The sequence below is a fragment of the Peromyscus leucopus genome, chromosome 4, assembly GCF_004664715.2.
Source record: "Peromyscus leucopus breed LL Stock chromosome 4, UCI_PerLeu_2.1, whole genome shotgun sequence".
NCBI classification, from domain to species: domain Eukaryota; kingdom Metazoa; phylum Chordata; class Mammalia; order Rodentia; family Cricetidae; genus Peromyscus; species Peromyscus leucopus.
Genome location: NC_051066.1, coordinates 14,042,775 through 14,063,050, shown reverse-complemented (window position 1 = coordinate 14,063,050; position 20,276 = coordinate 14,042,775). Strand labels below are relative to the sequence as shown.

General features: G+C 52.3%; 1 protein-coding gene across 3 annotated transcripts in view; it reads right to left on the bottom strand.

The window, feature by feature from the left end:
- Positions 1-2,507: 2,507 nt before the first annotated feature.
- Positions 2,508-20,276, bottom strand: part of Nacc2 (NACC family member 2) — a 78,130-nt gene continuing 60,361 nt past the window's right edge. For all 3 annotated transcript variants that reach the window (XM_028868798.2, XM_028868797.2, XM_028868799.2), the window contains exons 3-6: positions 10,893-11,057; positions 9,103-9,208; positions 8,457-8,554; positions 2,508-7,327 (exon numbers count right to left, since the gene is read on the bottom strand). In XM_028868798.2, the coding sequence (XP_028724631.1) occupies positions 6,816-7,327; positions 8,457-8,554; positions 9,103-9,208; positions 10,893-11,057 (881 nt within the window). In that variant the 3' untranslated portion in view covers positions 2,508-6,815. The remainder of the gene's footprint in view (positions 7,328-8,456; positions 8,555-9,102; positions 9,209-10,892; positions 11,058-20,276) is intronic.

The window sequence follows — 20,276 nt, the reverse complement described above, 5'->3', positions numbered from 1 at the left end:
AGGAGTGGTGGTAAAGGTCCCAGGGCAATATGGCAGTTCTGGACTTCTGTAGGGCAGAGGCAGTCTCTCCATGCCTCCCTGCTGCCAGCTCTAGGTCCTTGAATCTACATCCTCCCCTTAACCCTCCTACAAAAGCTTGCAGGGATCCAGGTGATCCAGGGATCCAGGGTTGAGAGCTAGATCCTCAGGGCAGCGTGGACAAGGCAGGCCTGCCCCTGGTGCTGCTGCAGGGCTCTGCCCCAGCTCTGAAGCTCCTATGTCCTAGCTGGATGAAAGGGAAAGCGGCCCTGCCTCTCAACTGCTGCACAGTTCTTTTTGCTTCCCTCTCCTTTGTGAGGGTCCCTTGACAAGGGGCCCATGACCTTCCACAGGCAGAGCTGGGATCGTCGAAACAGAACACGTCCATGCCGGTGGGGCCAGCTCTGCCCAAAACCACATTCAGGCCCCTCTTAGACTAGCAGGGAGGGTGCTGGTCTTCCTGTTAGCAAAGCAGGAGGAGTATGTGGCTTAAGTGAGTCTACCATGTGCCCCCATGCCCACCCTCTGCAGGCCTCCCTGGGCCAGCAGCAACTTCCTGCTAGATCATAAAAGCTGGACCGAGGCAGGGGCCTGCTGATGCAGCATCTTCCTCCCCAACGCAGGACAAAGGGATGAAGGGACTGTGCTCAAATGCAAGATGCTGACACAGATTTTCTGAGCATAGCCAGACTTTGTCAGAGGCTTCAAGGTCACAGGGTCATGGCAGGGCAGGTCGGAGGATGTATCCCTGGTGGCGACTTGACAGTTTTCTCAGAAAGCCAGGATGATTCTGGCACTTGGCACGCGCTGAGTGGCCAATTCCTAAGTTCCTAAGAAGACAAAACCTGTCTCCCACCAGTACTCCCTGACCCCCATGAGGTCACCTGGCCCTTGTTTATCCCAGCTGCAGGAGGCCTTGGCATCGCTTCTGGGTGGAGGTCTTGGGGCCTTCTGGGTATGTAGCCAATAGCCCCTTCCAGTTCCTTGGTAGCCAGGGTGAATGGCTAAGAATCCACCAGCCCAAGTGGATGAAGGTTAGGCGGTGGTAGTGGAAACAGAGGTGAGGATTTTGGAGCCAGAGGGGAAAGTGTCTCTGACAGTCCCCTCCTAGAAGGTGGGCTTGTACCCACTGACTGCGGTCCAAGCCGGGCCTGGCAGTAGGATGTGAAAGGAAGGCTCAGTGCTCGTCTCTCACACCTGTGACCTTGTCCCTTAGGCGTTTTGATAGGGACAGGGTGTGGTATTGTAGCTCTCACAGAAGATGGCTCTGGATGACCACCTCAGACCCTCTGGACCACTGTCCATCCTTTTTTTTTTTTTTTTTTGGTGGGGGTGGGGGTAGGGTTTGAGACAGGGTTTCTCTGTGTTGCCCTGGCTGTCCTGGAACTCGTTCTGTAGACTAGGCTGGCCTTGAATTCATGGAGATCTGCCTGCTTCTGCTTCCTGAGTATGGGATTAAAGGCGTGTGCCACCATGCCTGACTCTACTGTCCATCTTTTTTTTTCCTCCTTTCTTTATTTCTTTCTTTTCTTTTCTTTTTTTTTTTTTTTTTTTTTTTTTTTTGAGACAGGGTTTCTCTGTGTAGCTTTGCGCCTTTTCTGGAATTCACTTGGTAGCCCAGGCTGGCCTTGAACTCACAGATATCTGCCTGCCTCTGCCTCCCGAGTGCTGGGATTAAAGGCTTGCACCACTACCGCCTGGCTTGTCCATCCTTTTTAAGAAGAGAGTGATCATGCTGTGTTGGACAGGGCTCGGGGACACCTTCTTCTGGGGACATATACATGGCACAGTCCCATCAGCTCCTGATGAGACAAAAAACGGGTGAGCTAGAGAATCTACCCCGAACTCCACAGAGCAGGTGGCACTGAAGCATGATATGGAGCCAGAGACTAGGATGGGCTCCTGTCAAGTGGCCAGAAGTGGCCCTGGGGAAACCCTCACAGGACAGGCTGTAAAAGCATGGAGTCTGCCAGGCAGGCCTGGGGTTTAGGGGTGTTCATCTTTTAGAGGGCGATGCACATAGCCAGGTTTCAAGGTAAGACCCCGGAGGGTGCTTCCAGGCCCTTCTTCACAGGTCATGTTAAAGCCAGATGGCTGCTCACCCCCTCAGAGCCCACGCTGAGCCCAGCAAGTACTTGAAGATAAGGCAGTGAGGAACAGGGGAGAACAGCGGCCAGAACCCCAGCTCAGCCTGGATAAGCTCCACCCACATGTAGTTGCCCCTCTGCCCACTTGGGGGCAGGCCTGGCCAAGGGGAGGGGACAGAGGGAGCCACACATCCTAAGAGGACAGGTGGGCTAAGGGAAGAAGAGACACTTTGTTGACAATAAATTGAATAAAACCATGACTCAGTGGCACACTCCTGTAATCTCTCCAACAGGGACTTTAGGGGTCAGGTAGCCCCATGATCTTCCACAGCCAAACCTCTTCCGGGCTTCTCCCCAGTGCCCTCGCCCCAATCCCACTGGTCAAGAAAAGTCTCGGAAAGCTGGGTTTGAACTGACTTTATTATTCTGTAAATGTGAATTTTACAAAGCGCTTTTCAATTAATGATGACATCCTTGTTTGTCGTGGACTTCCACCTCTGAAACAGCTCTGAGCACAGGCTCACAGCTCCCGGGTTTCCCTGGTCAGCTTGCCCACACTGCGGTGGTTTTAGTTATTGATACAATGTTGTCAGCCATGGCTACAAAGTAACAGTCTTGTCACTACGGGGTCACAGCACAGAAAGAGAGCGAGGAGGGTGCTGGAGGGACAAAATAAAGGCCTCCTCCTCCCCAAAACAAAAGAAAGCCAAGAGGTGGCGTCTGCTCTAGCTCAGTGGTTCTGTGAAGCCCTCCTTAGAGGTAGGGGAGCAACTGATTTTATTAACTTATTTTCTAACAGTCATAAGTTATGACACTACTTTAACCCCTAGACAGTGCCTTCAAAACAACCCTCTCTCGGGTCCTTTTCTCCAAACATCCCACCGAAGGGACGAATGTTCTCCTTGCACCCAGAGCCACCCAGAACGTTCAAGTCAAAAATATTTATACATTTTATACTTTCTCTTTTTTTGTCTGCTAAAAATAGTATTGCAAATTTTGGCTTCTTTTGACATAAAAATCACAATCGTGTGCAAAATGCTTGCAACGAGGCGACTGTTGGGACGCAAGCGGAGGCTACTCGATCAGAATGCTTTAGATGGCGCATCCTTTTCCTTTTCTAGAAAAACAAAACAAACAAAAGCAAACACCTTTGCCATTCTTGAAACATTGTGTCCCGAGCCCTTCTTCCAGCAGCACAGGCTGGGCTGGCTGACATCATGCAGAACCACATAGCAGCAGCACCATTCGAAGCAGTGGTTAAAGCCGAGATGTCACATGCTCACCCTTCCAATTCGGGATCCATAGCAAGCAGATTCTAACAGGGTCTCTCGAGTTTTCAGCTGATTGGTGGGCCATCTGCTCTTCCCACTTCAGCTACAAATCACCACCTTTGGGGAACCCAAGCAGGGCACAATGGGGTGGGGCGGGCGGGGCAGGACAGGGGTAGCACTGGGCTTTGGAGGTTCCTGCTGTTGAATCAGGTAGCACCAGGCACCCCACGGTCCCCTGGAGGGGACAGGCCCTGCCAGCTTGCCAGTCCCTCAGAGGCCCTTCCTCCCACCTTCCTCTCGGTTCTAAACAAACGCCACACAGCTAGTTTTCCTGGAGGCCCAGACCTGCAGCCCACACCGCACAGGACCCTCAGGGTCTCGCCTCGATTGCCTTTCACACACCGCTGCATCCACATTCAAGGGCAAAGTAAGACAGCAAATCAGACACTAGCTGAAGCCACTGGTATAGAAAACAAGACAGAATTCAAGTACTGAGACCGCCAGGCAGGCAGGCAGGCAGGCAGCCCCTCCAAGCTCACAGTATCAGCCCTGTCTCTGGTCCCTTGCCCTGGACCTGCTGTACTCGTCCGTCCGTTCATCTGGCTGCCTCAGGGACGGGTGTTTGCTCTGGGAGGGCAGAAGAGCGGTGGCTGGATCCAGCCCTGCCCCAGCAGCTCCAACACAATCCAGTCCCAACTGTCCTCATGGCAAAGATGCTGATGTAGCAATAGTTTCTACAATAGACTCTACATAGTATATGCATATTGCTAGTCGTCGAGCTAGGAACAGGGGTGCAGACATCCGACGAATACTGAGAGGATCTCATCTATAGGGTCTGGACAAGTCAGGGTCGTGTGGCAGGACGAGACAGCCCCGGTTCTGGAATTAGTCATCTTGTAAACAAAGGAGGGGGAGTCCGGTTTTTTAAATTGGTTTTCCTCGGAAAAAAATAATCAAAAGATGCTAAGGCACTCTGGAAGGCCCCTCGGAGCCCAGGCCTGCCACCCGCCTGCCTAGCAGTACATTCAGATGCAGAGGGAGTGCCCCCCCCCAGCAGGTACAGTCATTGGCCATGCATGTCTGCAAACGCTCCCCACCACGTCCACCATGGGACACATTAGTGCAAAACGCTCTGCCTGGCCCACCTGGGGCGCAGGGAGAGCTCAGAATCCATTCACATTTAATTAATATTATTGAAGTTTTACCTACAGCTCTTGCCTTCCTTACCCAGAACAAAACAGATGGCAATTATACACATGAAGGGACAGAGGTTGAGGACATTGTGCTAGCCTGAGCAGTGGTCAGGCATTCTGGGCGGCCACCGTCTCCTCCAGTGGCCAGCGGCCCCCTCCCTGTGCTGGCCCGGGGGGCGGGGACCATGCCCATCTTGGAGTGGAGGGATGAGAGAGAGCCCTTTTGCCACCAGCCAAAGCAGGTGGGTCTGTCTCCCACAGGTCCCCAGGGATGGTCAAACTAAAGTGCAGATTTGGGTTGGGAAAGCAGATGAAGGAATATTCCGGAGGGGAAGGGCGCAGTGCCCCCGCCCCCCAGTCCTGCCATACCCTCCACAGTTCTATGGTCTTCTCCCAGCACCAGGAGGGTTTGGTCCAAGTCACTAACCGGCTGGCTGGGGCTGCAACCTACCTAAGATGGGAACGGGAGAGGTGAGAGATCCGTCTCTGGGTGGCTAGTTCCAGAGCTGGATATTAGCTAGCCTCTGTTCTTGCCCCAGGAATGCAGGCCTTGGGTTACCAAGGAGCAGGGAGAGGGGCTCAGGTCAGTCCCCACAGTGCCTGCCATGATGCCCCTTTTTCCCTTTCCCAAACCACAGGTCTTTCAGAAGAGGGGGAAGTCACACAGGATGAGGGCTACCTGTGAGGCCACTCCAAGGCAAGGAAGTGCCAGCAAAAAAAAAAAGGGGGAGACACAACACAGAAGGAGTCTAAATTGCACCTCAGGCTTTCCCTCCTACCATGGCCCTCCAGATGGGGAGAGACTACCTAGCCTGTGGGTACACGGGGGTGAGGGTGGGGGTGGAATCACAGGGCAGCAAATTCAAGATGTATAGAGGGATAGGGAACATTAGACCTTTCAAGTTTGGAATCATGGGTGTCCTTGGGCACTTCCGGAGCTGCTAGGCTTTGCAGGTGAGCAGGCAGCCCCTGGACAAGAGTCCAAGAAGAGACGACCCTCGGGAAAGCGGCCTCAGGAGCATGTATGTCCCACACTTAAAAATGATGAAACACCAGCTTAAAGCCAGCCAGCTGTCCTCAAAGGCCCTCTGTCAGGCACCCCCTTCATGATTTTCTAACTTTCTGGTCCCCAGTGAGATCTACACCTGCCTATTATGCCAGGCCGGGTCTCTGCTCGCAGCCAGCCACACAGGTATTCCGAGTGAGCGGTAAGCCCACATTGCTGAGTCTGACTGTACATGGCTAGCCGTTCTTTCCTGGGCCCCTCTGCCTCCGGTGGGGGGCCAAGAGGGGGCCCATGGGCATGTATTCACCCAAATCTGTAGTAGGCTAGGGGCAGGGACATTCGTCCCTCACTGACTTTTTTGCTCTGTTGGGTCTGAAAGTTTCCAAACCACAAACGAAATAGATCTGAACTAAACAAAAACAGCAAAAAAGCAAAATCCCAGAGTGGCTGGGGAGGCAGAGGGTAGTGAGGCCAGCCATGGCCAGGGGCATGGAGACCCTGGGGGGGTCAGCAGGCCAGCCGCTGGGGGTCTGGGTGGAGCAGAGTGAGGACATGGGTATAGGGGGAGAACACCTCGTCCTTCCCCCACCCCTGGGTGACCAGCCACACAGCCACTGCTGAGGGCCATCACTGGTCTCTGTGCACACACATGCATATGCACACACACACTCTCATTCTCTCTCTCTACACACACACACACACACACACACACACACACACACACACACACACGGGTGGCTTCTTAGGAGGAAGGAATACAAGAGAAATCTGGCCTCCGGAGGCCCAGCACTGCCCCACTGGGGTCCTCGTGGGTAAGAAATGGAGTGTCATGTCTGCCCTTCCACCCACAGGCACCCCCCCAGCTTCCGCTTTCAGAGCAGGAGGAATAGGAAGGGTAGATGAGTCAGGGTCAGGGCCGGACACCAGGGACCTGGTGGCCTCTTCTACCTCCCCAAGAAGGGGGAGGGGAGCACTACCATGGGAGACTGAGCTGAGGAATATCAAAAAGTTGCCCCGGGACCTTCCTCCCAGAGCGTGGCCAGTGGCCTAAATGTTTACAGTATAATGAATGCGTTTGTTTCCTTCATCCATTTTAAATACAGGCAGAATAAAAATCACATTTCTGTCAGGCAGCAGTAGCGGTTCAGTAGGTAAGTGGCTTGATCACATTTGTTTGTATTAGTAACGCATGCAAGCAGCTTTAGTACTCGGTCCCTTGTGAGGCGGCCCTGCTGGCCCCTTACAAGGTCCCTGCATAGGTGCCCTCTGGCCTTCTTGCTGCTGTGGCCACTGGTGTCTGAGGCCTGCTGGAGCTGGCGTTGCCCTGCTCAAAGGCCTGAGCGGGGCTCTGGCCATCAGCAGGCAGCGGCTCAGGGGCAGCCACCTCCTGGATAACCGAGCCTGCCCCATCCACCTCCTCACTAGCCTCAAAGGCAGGGTTGGCCGAGGTGCTCAGATCCACATTCACAGCATCAGTTCTCAGAGCCACAATGGTGGCCGCGTCACTTCGCCGCTCGGCGTAGATGCGCTGCTCGAACACCTGTGAAGCAGCAGGTGGGAACTCGGGGTCCAGGGGCAGGCTGGCCGCTGAGGCGCCCATGACGGTACGGTACATCTCCACGCCCTCTGGCAGCATGGACTTGATCTTGGGCAGCCAGCGCTTGCGGACACGGCGAGCATTGGTACACATGTCTGCAGCGATCACGTTCATCTCACTCTCCTTGAAGCTGGGGGCGAAGTTCTGACAGTACACTGCAGTGAGAGGTAGAAGGAGGAGGGGTGAGAATAGCCTCTCCCCCACTGCTTGGCCCACCGCTGCCCAAGTGTCCCCAGAAGCCGGTGCCCAGGGCTGCACTGTCTGCAATCTTGGTTCCCACCGAGATCCCTTGATTTGAGCTATCAGTCCAGAAGTCGATTTCTCTTTCCTCGGCCCAGGACACCCACGTGACTCTTTCAGATGGTGTCTATGACAGTACAGTTAGTCAGCTTGGGTACCCACCAGGTCTGGACCTGTGTCTAACTTCTCTGGCCTTCCCACCTCCACCTGCAAATTGGGACAGGTAGACGGTCCTCCCCACGTGAGGAGTTGGCTTGCCAACACCCTCTCCCTGGTTTCAGACACAGCAGACCAAAAGGAGGTGGGTGTCCTCATCAACGAAACAAGACAAAAACCCTCTTCGTTTCCTGCCAGGAGCTGGAGACCAAGGTCAGGCCCAGGTCCCCACAGAGCAAAAACAGGTAGGTCCCTCAGAGCCCAGCTTCACTACCTTCCAGCTTCCCTGGGTCCTACTGCGATCCGCTCCGCAGGACTGTAATTACCTACTGCTAAGACCCTCCTCTATAAAACAGAATTAGTGTCACAAAGGGAATTTCTAAGCAAGACAATAAGACGTTTCTTCCACAGGCATCCTCTGGGCCAGTCCGTGTGTGTGTTGGGTGGTACAGCTTCTTCTGCATCTGAGGGTACAGGGCTGGGTGGTGGCTTGCCACAGAGATGGACTGGGCTCCGCCCCACCACGCAGGAGCGGGAGGCAGAAGCCGGCCGAACAGATGGCAAAGGCTCAAAATAACCTCAACATGTAAATAAGGGGTTTTGTTCAAAAAGGAAAATTAGATCTATTTCACATATTAAAATAGTTTCGCAGCTGAATTCATCACACTTGGAAACCTACCAAGGACGTTAACACCTCGAGACGGGTTTTGCTTGCTGCTCTTTTCTCCCTCCTGGTCCCAGTGCTGCAGGCCAAAGCCAGCACTCAGGACAGGAGCCCATGGCCCAGAATAACCCCGGGGCCCAACTTAGCCTGCCTCAGGTTGGGATCTCAGTTCCAGATGGGATCCCTACAGTTTCCCAGACCAGGTGAGCGCACCACCCACTCACGTTTCACAGCGTTCAGGACTCGGCTGTCCAGTGGCTTCCGGCTTGGATCACTGGTAGACGAGCGTATGCCAGTGCCACAGCTATTGGCCAGTGTGTTCCTGGAAGAGGGATGAGGACGGGAGGCAGGGTTGGTCCAGACGTGACCTAAGGAACGGGACTTCCCACCCACACACAGGTGAAAGAGCCCAAACCACCACACCCACCCTGTGTCTCCACTGAACAAGGATGCACATCTTTTGAGTCATGTCCAAGGCGGGGAGAAGGCCAGTCTTCCTCTGAGATAGCACTCCTAGTTGAGTGGGCAACCTGAGTGACTAGCCCAGGCACTGTCCATGGGAAACCCTGAGCCGCCTGAGGGAGTTGCTTTTCCTTGGGGAGGGGGCTCTGGTGACCCATGCACATGGCAGTACACACGTGGCTTTTCACTTCCTTTGGGGAGGGGGACAGAGCCAGGCTTTCTCTAGACTGAGCCCTGGCGTAAGAGGATGTGCCATCTTTCTGGAGCCTTTTCAGGGCATCTCCAGGCCAAATGTCCACATTAGTGTTAGGAAAAAGTGGAGGGCTGTAAACACTCAAACCTCTGATAAGCAGACAGCTTACAGCTAGAGGAAACTCTAGAATCTTCTGCCACCCCCTACCCACCTACCTGTCAAAGAAGGTGGCCAGGAGCCTCCGCAGCAGGACCTTGTGCTTCACCCCTGCACACAGGTGGCAGTTCATGAGCTGGCCACGTGTGATGTAGACCCCGGAGCCTAAAGCCAGCAAATAGCAATGTATGAGGTCTTTAGCCTTATAAACCAAACCTGGGCTCATGCCCTCTAAGGGGATGCCAGGGTCACAAGAGACTGCAAGGGAGCCTGGAGAGGGGTGGAAGGTGAAGAGGAACCTCTAGGACAAAAGCAATCTCAGTTCCCACCTACTGGAAGACACCAGGGCTGAAGGATGCTAAGGCCAAGTCCCTCCCCTTTCATACTCCATCTTCAACAGAAACCCAGTAGGGTTGGAGGATGCCATGACGAACTCCATACCTTCAATGTCTTCTAAACTCCAGCTTCTTCTTTTTCCTCCCCCCCTCCCCCACCCAGGGTTTCTCTGTGTAACAGCTTTGGCTGTTCTGGGACTCATTCTGTAGACCAGGCTGGCCTCGAACTCACAGAGATCTGCCAGGCTCTGCCTCCCCAGTGCTGGGATTAAAGGCGTGCACCACCATGTCTGGCTGTTTATCTTGTTTCTGATGAAGCATGAGTTAAAACTTTTTATTTCAAGACAAGCTCTTACTATATGGTCTAGACTTGCCTACAATTCTCAATGCCACTGCCTCAGCCTCCCAAGCACTTGGCTACAGGTGTGCACACTACACCTAGTTCCTACATCTTCCCATCAGCCTTATCTATTAGGTCTTAGCAGAAAGAAGGGCCTAGGCAAGGACAGAAACTTGCTCTTGCTTAAGGAAGACTTCTACCCTCTTAAAGGGCATCACAGCCGTCTGAGAGACTATCTCTAGCTCCCAGGGATTCTATCCTGCCCCAGGACTTGGCTGGAGCAGCTCCACCCATACCACCCTGGAAGTTGCGCTCTCGCCGTCTACCAGAGAACCGGTAATGAAGTCTCTGAGGGAGTGGTTTCCAGGAGAGGGGGACGACTGGACAGGATCTGGAGCTCCTGCTCCATTGAGAGTCGACCTCCCGATGCTGCCGGGATGTGGCAGGAGGGGGTATCAGGTAGAAACAGGAGAGGGTGGCTCCGGGAGGCAGGGCTTAGATGTGGGCTGAGGAACCAATCCACCTTGCGTGGGGCTTCCCAGACAAACAAAAAGAGCAATCAAAGACCAGACATGGTGGCGCACACCTTTAATCCCATCGCTCAGGAGACAGAGGCAGGGATCTCTATGGGTTGAAGCCAGCCTGGTCTTCATAGAGAGACTTGTTGTCTCAAACAAGCAAACAAAAAGGCAATTATAGCAAACAGTGTGGGGGCCCATGGGGTGCCACCCACTTGGACCTTGTTGAATATTGCCTTACAGCATGCAACGACCCCAGCACTAAAGAGATGATGTTTCTGAAAAGCTGGCCTTGAGAGCTTCTGGATTCCACTCTGGACTGTGAGCTATCATTCAGATACCACAACTGGACGGTGGGGCAGGAGGGACACTGGTAAACTATGTGACTTGGTTCTATCTGTGACCTAAATTAAAATGCATCATGGATATAGCCCCTGCCAATCAGGAGCCTGGCCAGCTCAGGGGACTCAATTAAAATGCTAAATTAATTCAATTGAATAACTCCTCTTAATGACACATTCTTCTAAAAGGAAATTTAAGATGTTCTTTTTTTCTTTCTTTTTGACTGATTGGTGATGAGTGCATTGTTCATAGCGCTGAAAAATAATGGATAGGGCATTTGCATATAGTGATGATGATGGGTGGGGCCGCCTCACCTGCTACAAGCTCCAGTTTCTCTCCAGGGTCGCCCTCCGAGTAGAGCTTTGGGTGGCAACGGTACCCAATCTGGCTGATGAGGCTGGCAGGCAGTGCCACCAGGTCTCGACGGATGAGGACACAGGAACGGCTCTCCAGGGGCACCGGCTCTGGCTTCTCTTGCACTAAGGCAAAGAACTAACCCAATTAGGTAGGAATCTGTGGGTGAACCTGGGCTGCTCTGCGCCTGCCTACCACATTCCCCAAGGCCCAGGTTAGAAACATTCCACATCAGTCTGGGGCTAACCTGAACCCATGGCAGGCAGCCCTCCACACTGTACATGCAGCCCTGTCCTGCAAAGATGCCTGACAGCATGGGAAGACAGCCAGTAAAGAATGCCTACCCAGGCCTGGCAACAGGCTGCCCAGGGTGAGCGGTGGTTCCCGGAAGTGTCCACCCAATGGGTTGTGGGTTAGGTGGGAAGGAGGGCTGACGGGCAGGCCGGAGGGCATGTGCGTGCTGGAAGCAGCCTGGCCAGAGACCTGACCGCTGCAGATGGAGTTTGAACTCAGCAGCCTCACCTTTCGGAGTGTGAAGCTGCCAGGAAAACTCACGGAAGACAGGCAGGGAAACAGAATGGGGGCTCAGGCTCTCCTCAAAGTGGCTTCAAGCAAGAGGTAACCAGATAAGACTCGTCCTACTTGGCAGGCAGGGGGACGGTGTCTTAGCACATTCAGGGAGACAGCCCCTTGGACTGTTTTGGTCTGGCACAAGGAAGTGTTCCTAAATATTTGCCAGCAGCAAAGCCAGGCAGTCCGGCATCCCTGTTGTCTGGGAATGTTCTGGCAAACCACTTCTGGAATAGGCAGCTGGGCCCAAGAGCTCCTCTGTACCTGCAGCTCTAAGGCTGCACCCATGACGCCAGTCCACAGAGGCGGCCCAAGGGTATGAGCATGCTCCACAGAGTGCAGGACACCAGTTAGCCAGCATCAGCATCCAAAAGACAGGAAGAACAGTCTCTTACAAGGCAGAGTGTGCTTGGCCCAAGGCTCCCCGCCCCCCCACGGCCAGACAGGGTTTCCCTGTGAAGCTTTGCGCCCAGGCTGCCCTCGAACTCACAGAGATCCGCCTGGCTCTGCCTCCCGCGTGCTGGGAGGACCGCCCGGCTGGCACAAGGCTTCTTAATAAGGACTACTTGCTGAGCACTCTATGCGCACTACATGACATCGGAGGACCTCTGGTCCTAACCCCAATCCTGCACAGTCTTGTCTCAGTCCCTCCGTTTCCCCCCTCCCCCCCCTCCCGCGCGCGCGCTCCTTTTCCCAGAAGGCCTTGCACTTGGGCTGGCCTTTTAGCTAGTCCTTGGTGCATGCTCCCATAGGCCTCAGAGACTGGCAGTAACACACACAGCCACCCTGCTCGGACAGAGGCCACGGGTGTCATCACTTTCTGTGTTCCCAGCACACAGGTTAGGTCCTGAGAAGGCCACCTGTTCCCAACCAGCTGTCCCCTGCTCTGTGTGTGTCTGTGTGTCTGTGTGCGTTTATGCATGTGTACTTGTGTATCTGTCTGGGTGTCTGTATGTGTTCGTGTCTGTTTGTATCTGGGTCTGTGTGGTGCAGGTAGGACTTGGCCCTAAGACAGCTAGAGCCAGCCTGTTGGCCCCACAGGCTCAGCGCAGGTGGTGGCGCAGACTTAGATCTTGCCCTGAGGCAGCTCCAAGATCAGACACAGGTGCACTTGCTGCTCCAGATGGGCTAGCGTCCTGTCCCTCCTCACAATGGGGACCACACAGTAGGGATTCTCAGCACTTCTCAGCAGGGGCTACTGTGCGGGGGGGGGGGGGGGGGGGGGGGGGGGAGGGCGCGCGGCGCCGCGCATGAGGGCAAATGGCGAGGGAGGGTCCTGCACGGGAAGGATTTGCAAGTCATTTGAGGCCCTGCTCCTGAGGAAGATGTAGGGCACCCGTCCCCAAGGGCCAACATCTGGGCTCTGAAGTGACCACCTAAGGAACAGTGAGGGAATCACTGCAAGAGAATGCATGCAGGAGGGGTTCTAGCCCAGAAGACAGGAAGCCCATCCGCAGCTCAGCCCTGTCCCCAGTGCCTGAAGTCGCAGAGCAGGGTCTCCAGGCTGCTTCAGGCCCACTACTTTTTGCGGGCAGCTCAGGATAGCACAACCCCACCTGCGTCTGAGGAAGTCTCAGAGTCGGCGGCAGACAGTCCACGAGGACAGAAGACAGAAAAAATGGAAGCGGCTGAGATGCAGACCCCTGCCTGGTACCAACTGGTGGTCAGGCAGGCTGGCCAGGTGGCGTTTCCCAACCCAGGGAGAATCGATCGTTACAGCCCGGAATTACCCAGAGACTGAGGGAACACATCAAACAATCCGGATGGTATTTTAAAACATAATTATCCGCCCCCCGCCCCCCCGGCCCCGCCTGCTGTGATTACACATGCAAACGAGCAGCGCCAACGCTGTGCGCTGTGCGTGGCATTTACATAAAGAGTGTTCACCAACAGAAATAATTCTCCATCCGCAGCCAGCGCTCTCTTGAGATGTTTTTCTCAACAGCAGAAGTTGTTTGCGCTCCACATGCACACCCCTCCCCAGCCTGGCTCCCCAAGAGCCAGAGACTGTCAGCCCAGAGCCCCAAAAAACCTCTTCTATTTCTGCCCTGCCAAGTGCTGGATGCTGCCATCTCTAAAAATACCCTAAACTGAGCCTTAGCTCATCAGCAAAGGTACTCTGAACTCCTTCGGGTGCCTCCGCCCCTTCCCCAGGTCCCCGTGGGGTGGCTTCGGTCACCACTCAGGTTACAGTGTTAAGATGCAGCTAGCTGTTAAGGGAAGCTCCAGAGACTCACTCCCGGAGGAGATTGGACATTCATTCCCAGTAGACCTCAATGGGCCCTGAGTCAGGGCTGGCACTTGTTCCAGGTGTGCTGGGAGTCCATCATCCCTGCACCCCGCCTCCCCCACCCCCACAGAGAGGACTGTGAGCTGAGGACAGACCCTGTGATCACATGAAGTTCCCTGCATCCTGGTCTCAGGTACCAGGAGACTCTCCTATCATCCAGGACTGGTCCCAGTGGTGATATCAATGTCACTTTCACATTCCCCAGACCAGGTGACAAGGCTCTGGTTTCTAGGGCTGAGCATCCAAGGAGAGAGCATGTGCGGGGTAGTTAGCTACCTTGATGAAGAGCTGCAGCCACTCGCTGATGCGCAGTGACTTCCTGGTCATAGCAGAAAGATCTGTTATGGGGGTGCCCCTGGACACTCAGGCACTGCTCCTCTCTCCAGGATCAGGAGCCCATCCCCTTTAGGTGACACCATAGAAGCAAACTGGATACCAAGAGTCACCTGATATATGGGTTACACTCCAGGGTTCTCAACATGATCACCTAGGAAGTCAGTCAAGCCTCTGTCTGAGCCCCAGTAGATGCACAGGGGCCCAATTCTCTAAGAAGGGCTCAGTGCTGAGTGGGATGAACCAAGCACAGAAGGTCAAACCTGTAAGATCTCACTTGCGGGAGGTTCCCAGGTATCAAGCCATATGGAACCAAGGGGCAAAATGTGGATATTTTGAGTGGGGAATCTGTGTCAGTTTGGGAAGATCTCGGGGAGTTCTATGGCCAGGATGTTAGTGATGGCTGAACAATGTGAATATGCTTAATGTCACTGAAAAGCACACTGAAGATGACTGCAGATCATTACCTTATCCTATAGGTACAAGCACATCTAAAAGAAGGAAGGAAGAGGAAGAGGAAGAGGAGGCTGGGCATGGTAGCTCATACCTATCATCCTAGCACTTGGCAAAGACAGGAAGATCAAGGGTTCAAGGTTATCCTCAGCTACATAGCAAATTTGAGGTCAGCCTCATGAGACCCTGTCTTAAAAACAAAAAAACAAACAAAACACCAACAAAAACAAAGAAAATAAGCATTTTGGGTATAGCTTAGTGGTAGAGCATGTTGAGCTCGGATGAGGCCTGCAAAAGAAGACAAGGGAGAGCAGGAGAGAGGGAGGGGCGGATCCCACAGCCTGTTTCTCTCCCGTGGGATCTGCCCCCAGGAGACTGCCCAGTAGGAGCTCCCCTCTCTCTCCCAGCCTCTCCTACCCTGTTCCCCACCGCTGGGAATCCCCTCAAGAAATCCCAAGCAGATACAAACAGCTGCCCGTGGATGAGTGGCCACTCAGGTCAGAGCTGCCCAGAGGCCTGGGGAAGGGGATTCCCACCTACTTCACAGACTAGATGTACACAATACCCCCTCAAAATACAGAATCAGAAAGCGAACCCTAGTTCTTAATTGTGTGTGAGTAGAAAAAAAATGAGCCCATGATGAGAGAAAAATGCCAACTCACACCGGAAGAGTCCCTGTAATGCTGCAGTCATCAAGACCACAAGGTACAGACAGACAGACAAGCTTGTCCCAGAGCGGCCACAGATGATCTGTGCAGGCGCACACTCCGCTGACTTACACTGGTGTGAGCCAGTCAGCAGAGCTGGCTGACTTTCAGGCCCTTTTCAAGTCGCCCCAAATCAAGGCCAGGGCCACTCTCACTGGGACCCTCATCCCTCATGCAGAAGTGACTCAGGACACTCTGGGAAGCACACAGTAGGAAAGACCTGTTCTGGCATTTGGATAAGAGTTCTGACATGATCCCCACAGCACAAATCCTTAAAACAACCAGAACTGTCAGTTCTTCAAAATGAAAAACAAAACAAAAAACAAACAAACAAAAACTTCTTTGAAGGAGTAACAAAACAGGGTGGCTACAGATGGGAAGGAAAAAGAAAATGCCATCACAGCTCAACTTTTAAAAACAACAACAAAACAATGGAGAGACGGCTCAGCGTTAAGAGCACCGGCTGTTCTTCTAGAGGTCCCAAGTTTAAGTCCCAGCACACACATGGAGGATCACAACTGGCTGTAACTGTAGTCCCATGAATTCCAATGCCCCCTTCTGGTGTGCAGATGTACATGCAGATGAAAGTATCCATCTGCATAAATGGAAAATCTTTAAGAACAAAACAAAACAACTGAGCCTCACTTTCAGAACTGGGCAGACATGTAGAAGGATTTGCAGATGACAATCTGCACTGGTAATGTGCTTGCTCAACATTTAGTCAAGAAATGAAACCAAAACCACAAGAGACTACCATCCCGTTCTCTCAAGTCAGGACCTAGAACCAGACACAAGGCCTTGGCTAGTGAAGTGGAACATGGCGGCCTTGCGTTGTCAGTGAGAGTGTGAAATGAGGGTTACCAGAGACAACTTAGGCAGTGAGGGTACACACTGAACAGCACCCACAAGGAACCCAAGTGAGACCCAGCGACCAGGCTCCTGGGCTCTGTTTTCAGGACCCTTGTGGCTCCCATGAGTGACCTGCCCACCACCCCCATGTTTCTTGGCTGGACAGCCTAACATGGCTAGTACAGCCTTCATACCCATGGTCCCGGCCAGTGTTCCTCCTGAAAGCCAAGCTCCCAGCCCTAATGGGTGAGGTGTTTTATCCCCAAGAGTCTCTGGCACCTGAGTCCAGCTGGGTGCTCCCACCACCCCTCGCCCTCTCTCTGGCTACCCTGGTAGATGTCCTCACTGCCACTCGGCCAAGCCTCCTCCTTGCTCTCTCTCCTTCCATGAATGTTTCCACTTTGTCCAATGACATCCCAGAGACACACAATGCCACCCTCACACAAGACAGGATGTGGCTTCCTTGACACATGGCACAGAGAGAAGAACTGGTCATGGTCACACAAAGGGCACAGACCAAAGTAAAGATTTCTGTGTGTGCGGAGGTAACCCCAGGACACTCAATGAGTCAAAGCCAGGGACAGGGCTTAGCTAATATCTCACACTTACGCATATATACACACATACACCTTGGGCTTGGAAAAACACCTAGAATGTGGTACCTATGGGTGCCCCTGGGAACAGAGCAGCAAGCAAGAAATCCACCCCAGAGACCTTGCTTCAGCTATAGTCACCAAGGTAAGAAAAAACGTCTATGTGGAGAACAGCAAGAACTGTGTTTTTAAAAAAAAAAAAAGTGGAGGGGGTCTTCAGTGGCCAGGATCAGCAGGATTAGGGACTGAGACCCCAAAGAGAGGAAGGACAGAGAATGGTGGGGGCACTTGGGACAGGGCAGGGAGACATGAGGAGGCACAGGACTCAGGGATGGCATTCTGAGCACCGTTCTACACTATCCCTGGGTGTCTCTGTAGAATACTAAATAGCAAGTATGCAGAACAAGACTCCAAAAAACAACAGCCAAGACACAGCTTGGTGGTTTCTTTCCTGGGAGGCAGACTAGATCTCAGAGCCTTGCCAGGGCAGTTCTGGCTTCCAGCTGCAACCCAGAACAGCCATGGCTGAGCCTGGGGCTCAGAACACAGCCTGTGCTGGCCCACCCAGGGCCTCTCACCGCAGGCTGGGAGGACCAGTGCCCAGGCCTTCCTTGGAATAGCTGTTCAGGCTTCTAAAATGTTTTTAAGTAACGCCCAGCTATTGAGAAAACAATACCAGGAAGAACAGAAAACAGAAGCAAAAGTATTAGACACAGACCAAATGATTAAAAAAAAGAAAGAAACAAACAAACAAATCAATTTACAAAGAGACATTAGATCTGACAATTAGCAAATGTAGACTTTAAGATATCTGCTGTGGGGGGTTGGGGATTTAGCTCAGTGGTAGAGTGCTTGCCTAGCAAGCACAAGGCCCTGAGTTCGATCCTCAGCTCAAAAAAAAAAAAAAAAAAAAAAAAAAAAAAAGATAACTGTGAACGTGGAAGGGAGCAAGGAATAGAACTGGGAACCTCAAAGAAAACCAGAATCGCTAAGAAATTAAAGATGGCAGTAACTAAAATCACGAATCCAGAAGGATGATTTGGGGAAGAATTTCACGGAGCAGTAAGATTTGGGGACTAGAAGATAATTCAATACAAAATACCCAGATGTAGGTTGGAAAAGAAGAAAGAAACAAAAGTGTGACAGAGAACAGGGGTGGGAGAGATGGCTCAGTGGTCAAGAGCACTGGCTGCTCACCCAGAGGACACTGGTTCAATTTCCACACCCACATAGCAGCCCACAACCCTCTGTAACTCCAGTTCCAGGGGAACCCTCTTCTGGCCGCCATGGGCACTGCATACACACGGTACATAGACATACATGCAGGCAAAACACTCATACACATAAAATAAGCAATTTTTAATCTTTAAAAGAAAAAGAAAACAGAATTATTTGACATGCGGAGGACCTGGAGCTCGGCAGCAGCCTGGCACTGGTGGCAATGATGCTCCAGCGGAAGAAGGCAAGAAGACTGCTGTGCTTAAGACCAGTGCCAGGGCGCCAGCAGTGGCTGGAACACAGCCCCCTGGGAGGAAAGTGGCCCTGGGCAGGTCTGAGAGGCAGTGCAGGGGAATGGAGAGTACTATAAAGATAAATGCACAGGGAGACATAAGAAAGCAACTTTTAAAAAAACAAGCTGGGGGCCGGAAAAATGGCTCAGAGGTTAAGAGCACTGGCTGCTCTTCCAGAGGTCCTGAGTTCAATTCCCAGCAACCACATGGTGGCTCTCAACCATCTGTAATGAGATCTGGTGCCCTCTTCTATCCTGCAGGCAGAACACTGCATACATAATAAATAAATAAATTAAAAAAAAAAAAGCTGAATGGAGTTTAAACTGCTCACAGAATTAAAACACGCCATGGCAGCAACAGAGCATCAGGGGTGGGAGGCTCCTGGGCAGAATCGCTTTGTGATGCAAGGTGGGTGGTAACTGCCCCAAGTCTGTAAACTCCTCCTAACGCAAGGCTGCTGAGATCATCTGCTCTTAGAAGGACAGCATTAAAAACTTACAAGCTTTATTCACAGAAAGCAGGAAACTTGATTAATGCAAAAGAGGAGGAGAAAAAAAAAAAAAGGAGGGCCCAGGAGGGGTCAGGGTCAGTATGAATTAAACCCTAACAAGAAGGTTGTGACAGGAAATGAGTGGGCCATGTACTCCAATGACTCAAACCTAGGAGCTGGGGTATTGACTGGCATTCTGGGTTCCAGCGACCCAGGAGAGGGAGGGGAAAGGATGGCATTGTGCAACACAGTGAGACCCTGTCACAAGATAAAGGCAGGTTGAAAGCAAGAGGCAGAAAAGACAGTTCAGGTACAGAATACATAGAAGAGAGCCAGGTACTAAGCAAACGTCAGACCAGGAGGTGGTAATGTAAAGAAACATTGCCCATCTTAACAGGTCTATTTCACAACAGGAAAACAAGCCTGGGATTAACATGCACCCAGGACAGCCAGCAAGACAGCAGCCGGAACTCAAGAGTCACACACTGCCTCTGTGCCTGCCCAAGACCAGGCCAACCTGGAAGAACTCCCAGCTCTGCCTTGAGCCTGGGTGCAGCTTATAAGGCAGCCCATGCAACCTCCTCTCAGCACATTTGGGACTAAGTAGGGCAGCAAGCGAGTCTCCACAAACTCCAGAGAGAGGAGTAGGTTTGAGTGAACTCCAGGACCACACAGGATCCAGTTTACTAAGACGAGCATAATTCTGAACTTGCTTGGAAATCAAGCAATGCCATAAACCCAAGGGCCCTGGAAGGGGGGTGAGGTGGGGTCATACATCAGAAAAGATATTTATGGGGATTATAATAAAGATAACAGGGCACAGCAAAATATGTTGTGGTAAGGACCTGGCACCATGTGGAGCCCCATCTGGCATTCAGGGTAGTGTGGGAGCACCAGGCTCCATCCCAAAGCAGCATGGCTCACAGGCCTAACAGTATGGAGCTAGTTTTATTTTATTATTTATTTGGGGGTTTACAATCTTTTAGCTGTTTTATGTGTATGGGCATTTTGCCTACATCTATGACAGTGTGCCATGTGTATGCGTGTACCTTGGAATTATTGATGACGGTGAGCCATCCTGTGGGTTCCTCTAGAAGAGCAGACATGTGCTTAGCCATTGAGCCATCTCTCTAGCCCCTAATTTTGGGTTTTGTAAACTGATATTAAAACATATGTAATATAGCAAGCAAGGCATAGAAGTGCATGCCTTTAAACTCAACAGGCAAATGGGTCTTTGTGAGTTTCAGGCCAGCCTGATTTACAGAGTGAACTTCAGATAAGTTAAAGCTATACAGTGAGATCCGTCCTATCTTAAACACAAATAAACAAACAAACCCATGTAGGGCCCATGAGATGGCTCAGTGGGTAAAGGTGCCTATTGCTAAGCTGGATGCCCCAAGTTTGATCCCCAGGAGAGAACCAACTTCTACAAATCGTTTTTTCATCTCTATACATGAGCCATGTTACATGCACAACCCCCACATACATATACTCTAAATATATATATATATATATATATATATATATATATATATATATATTTAGAAG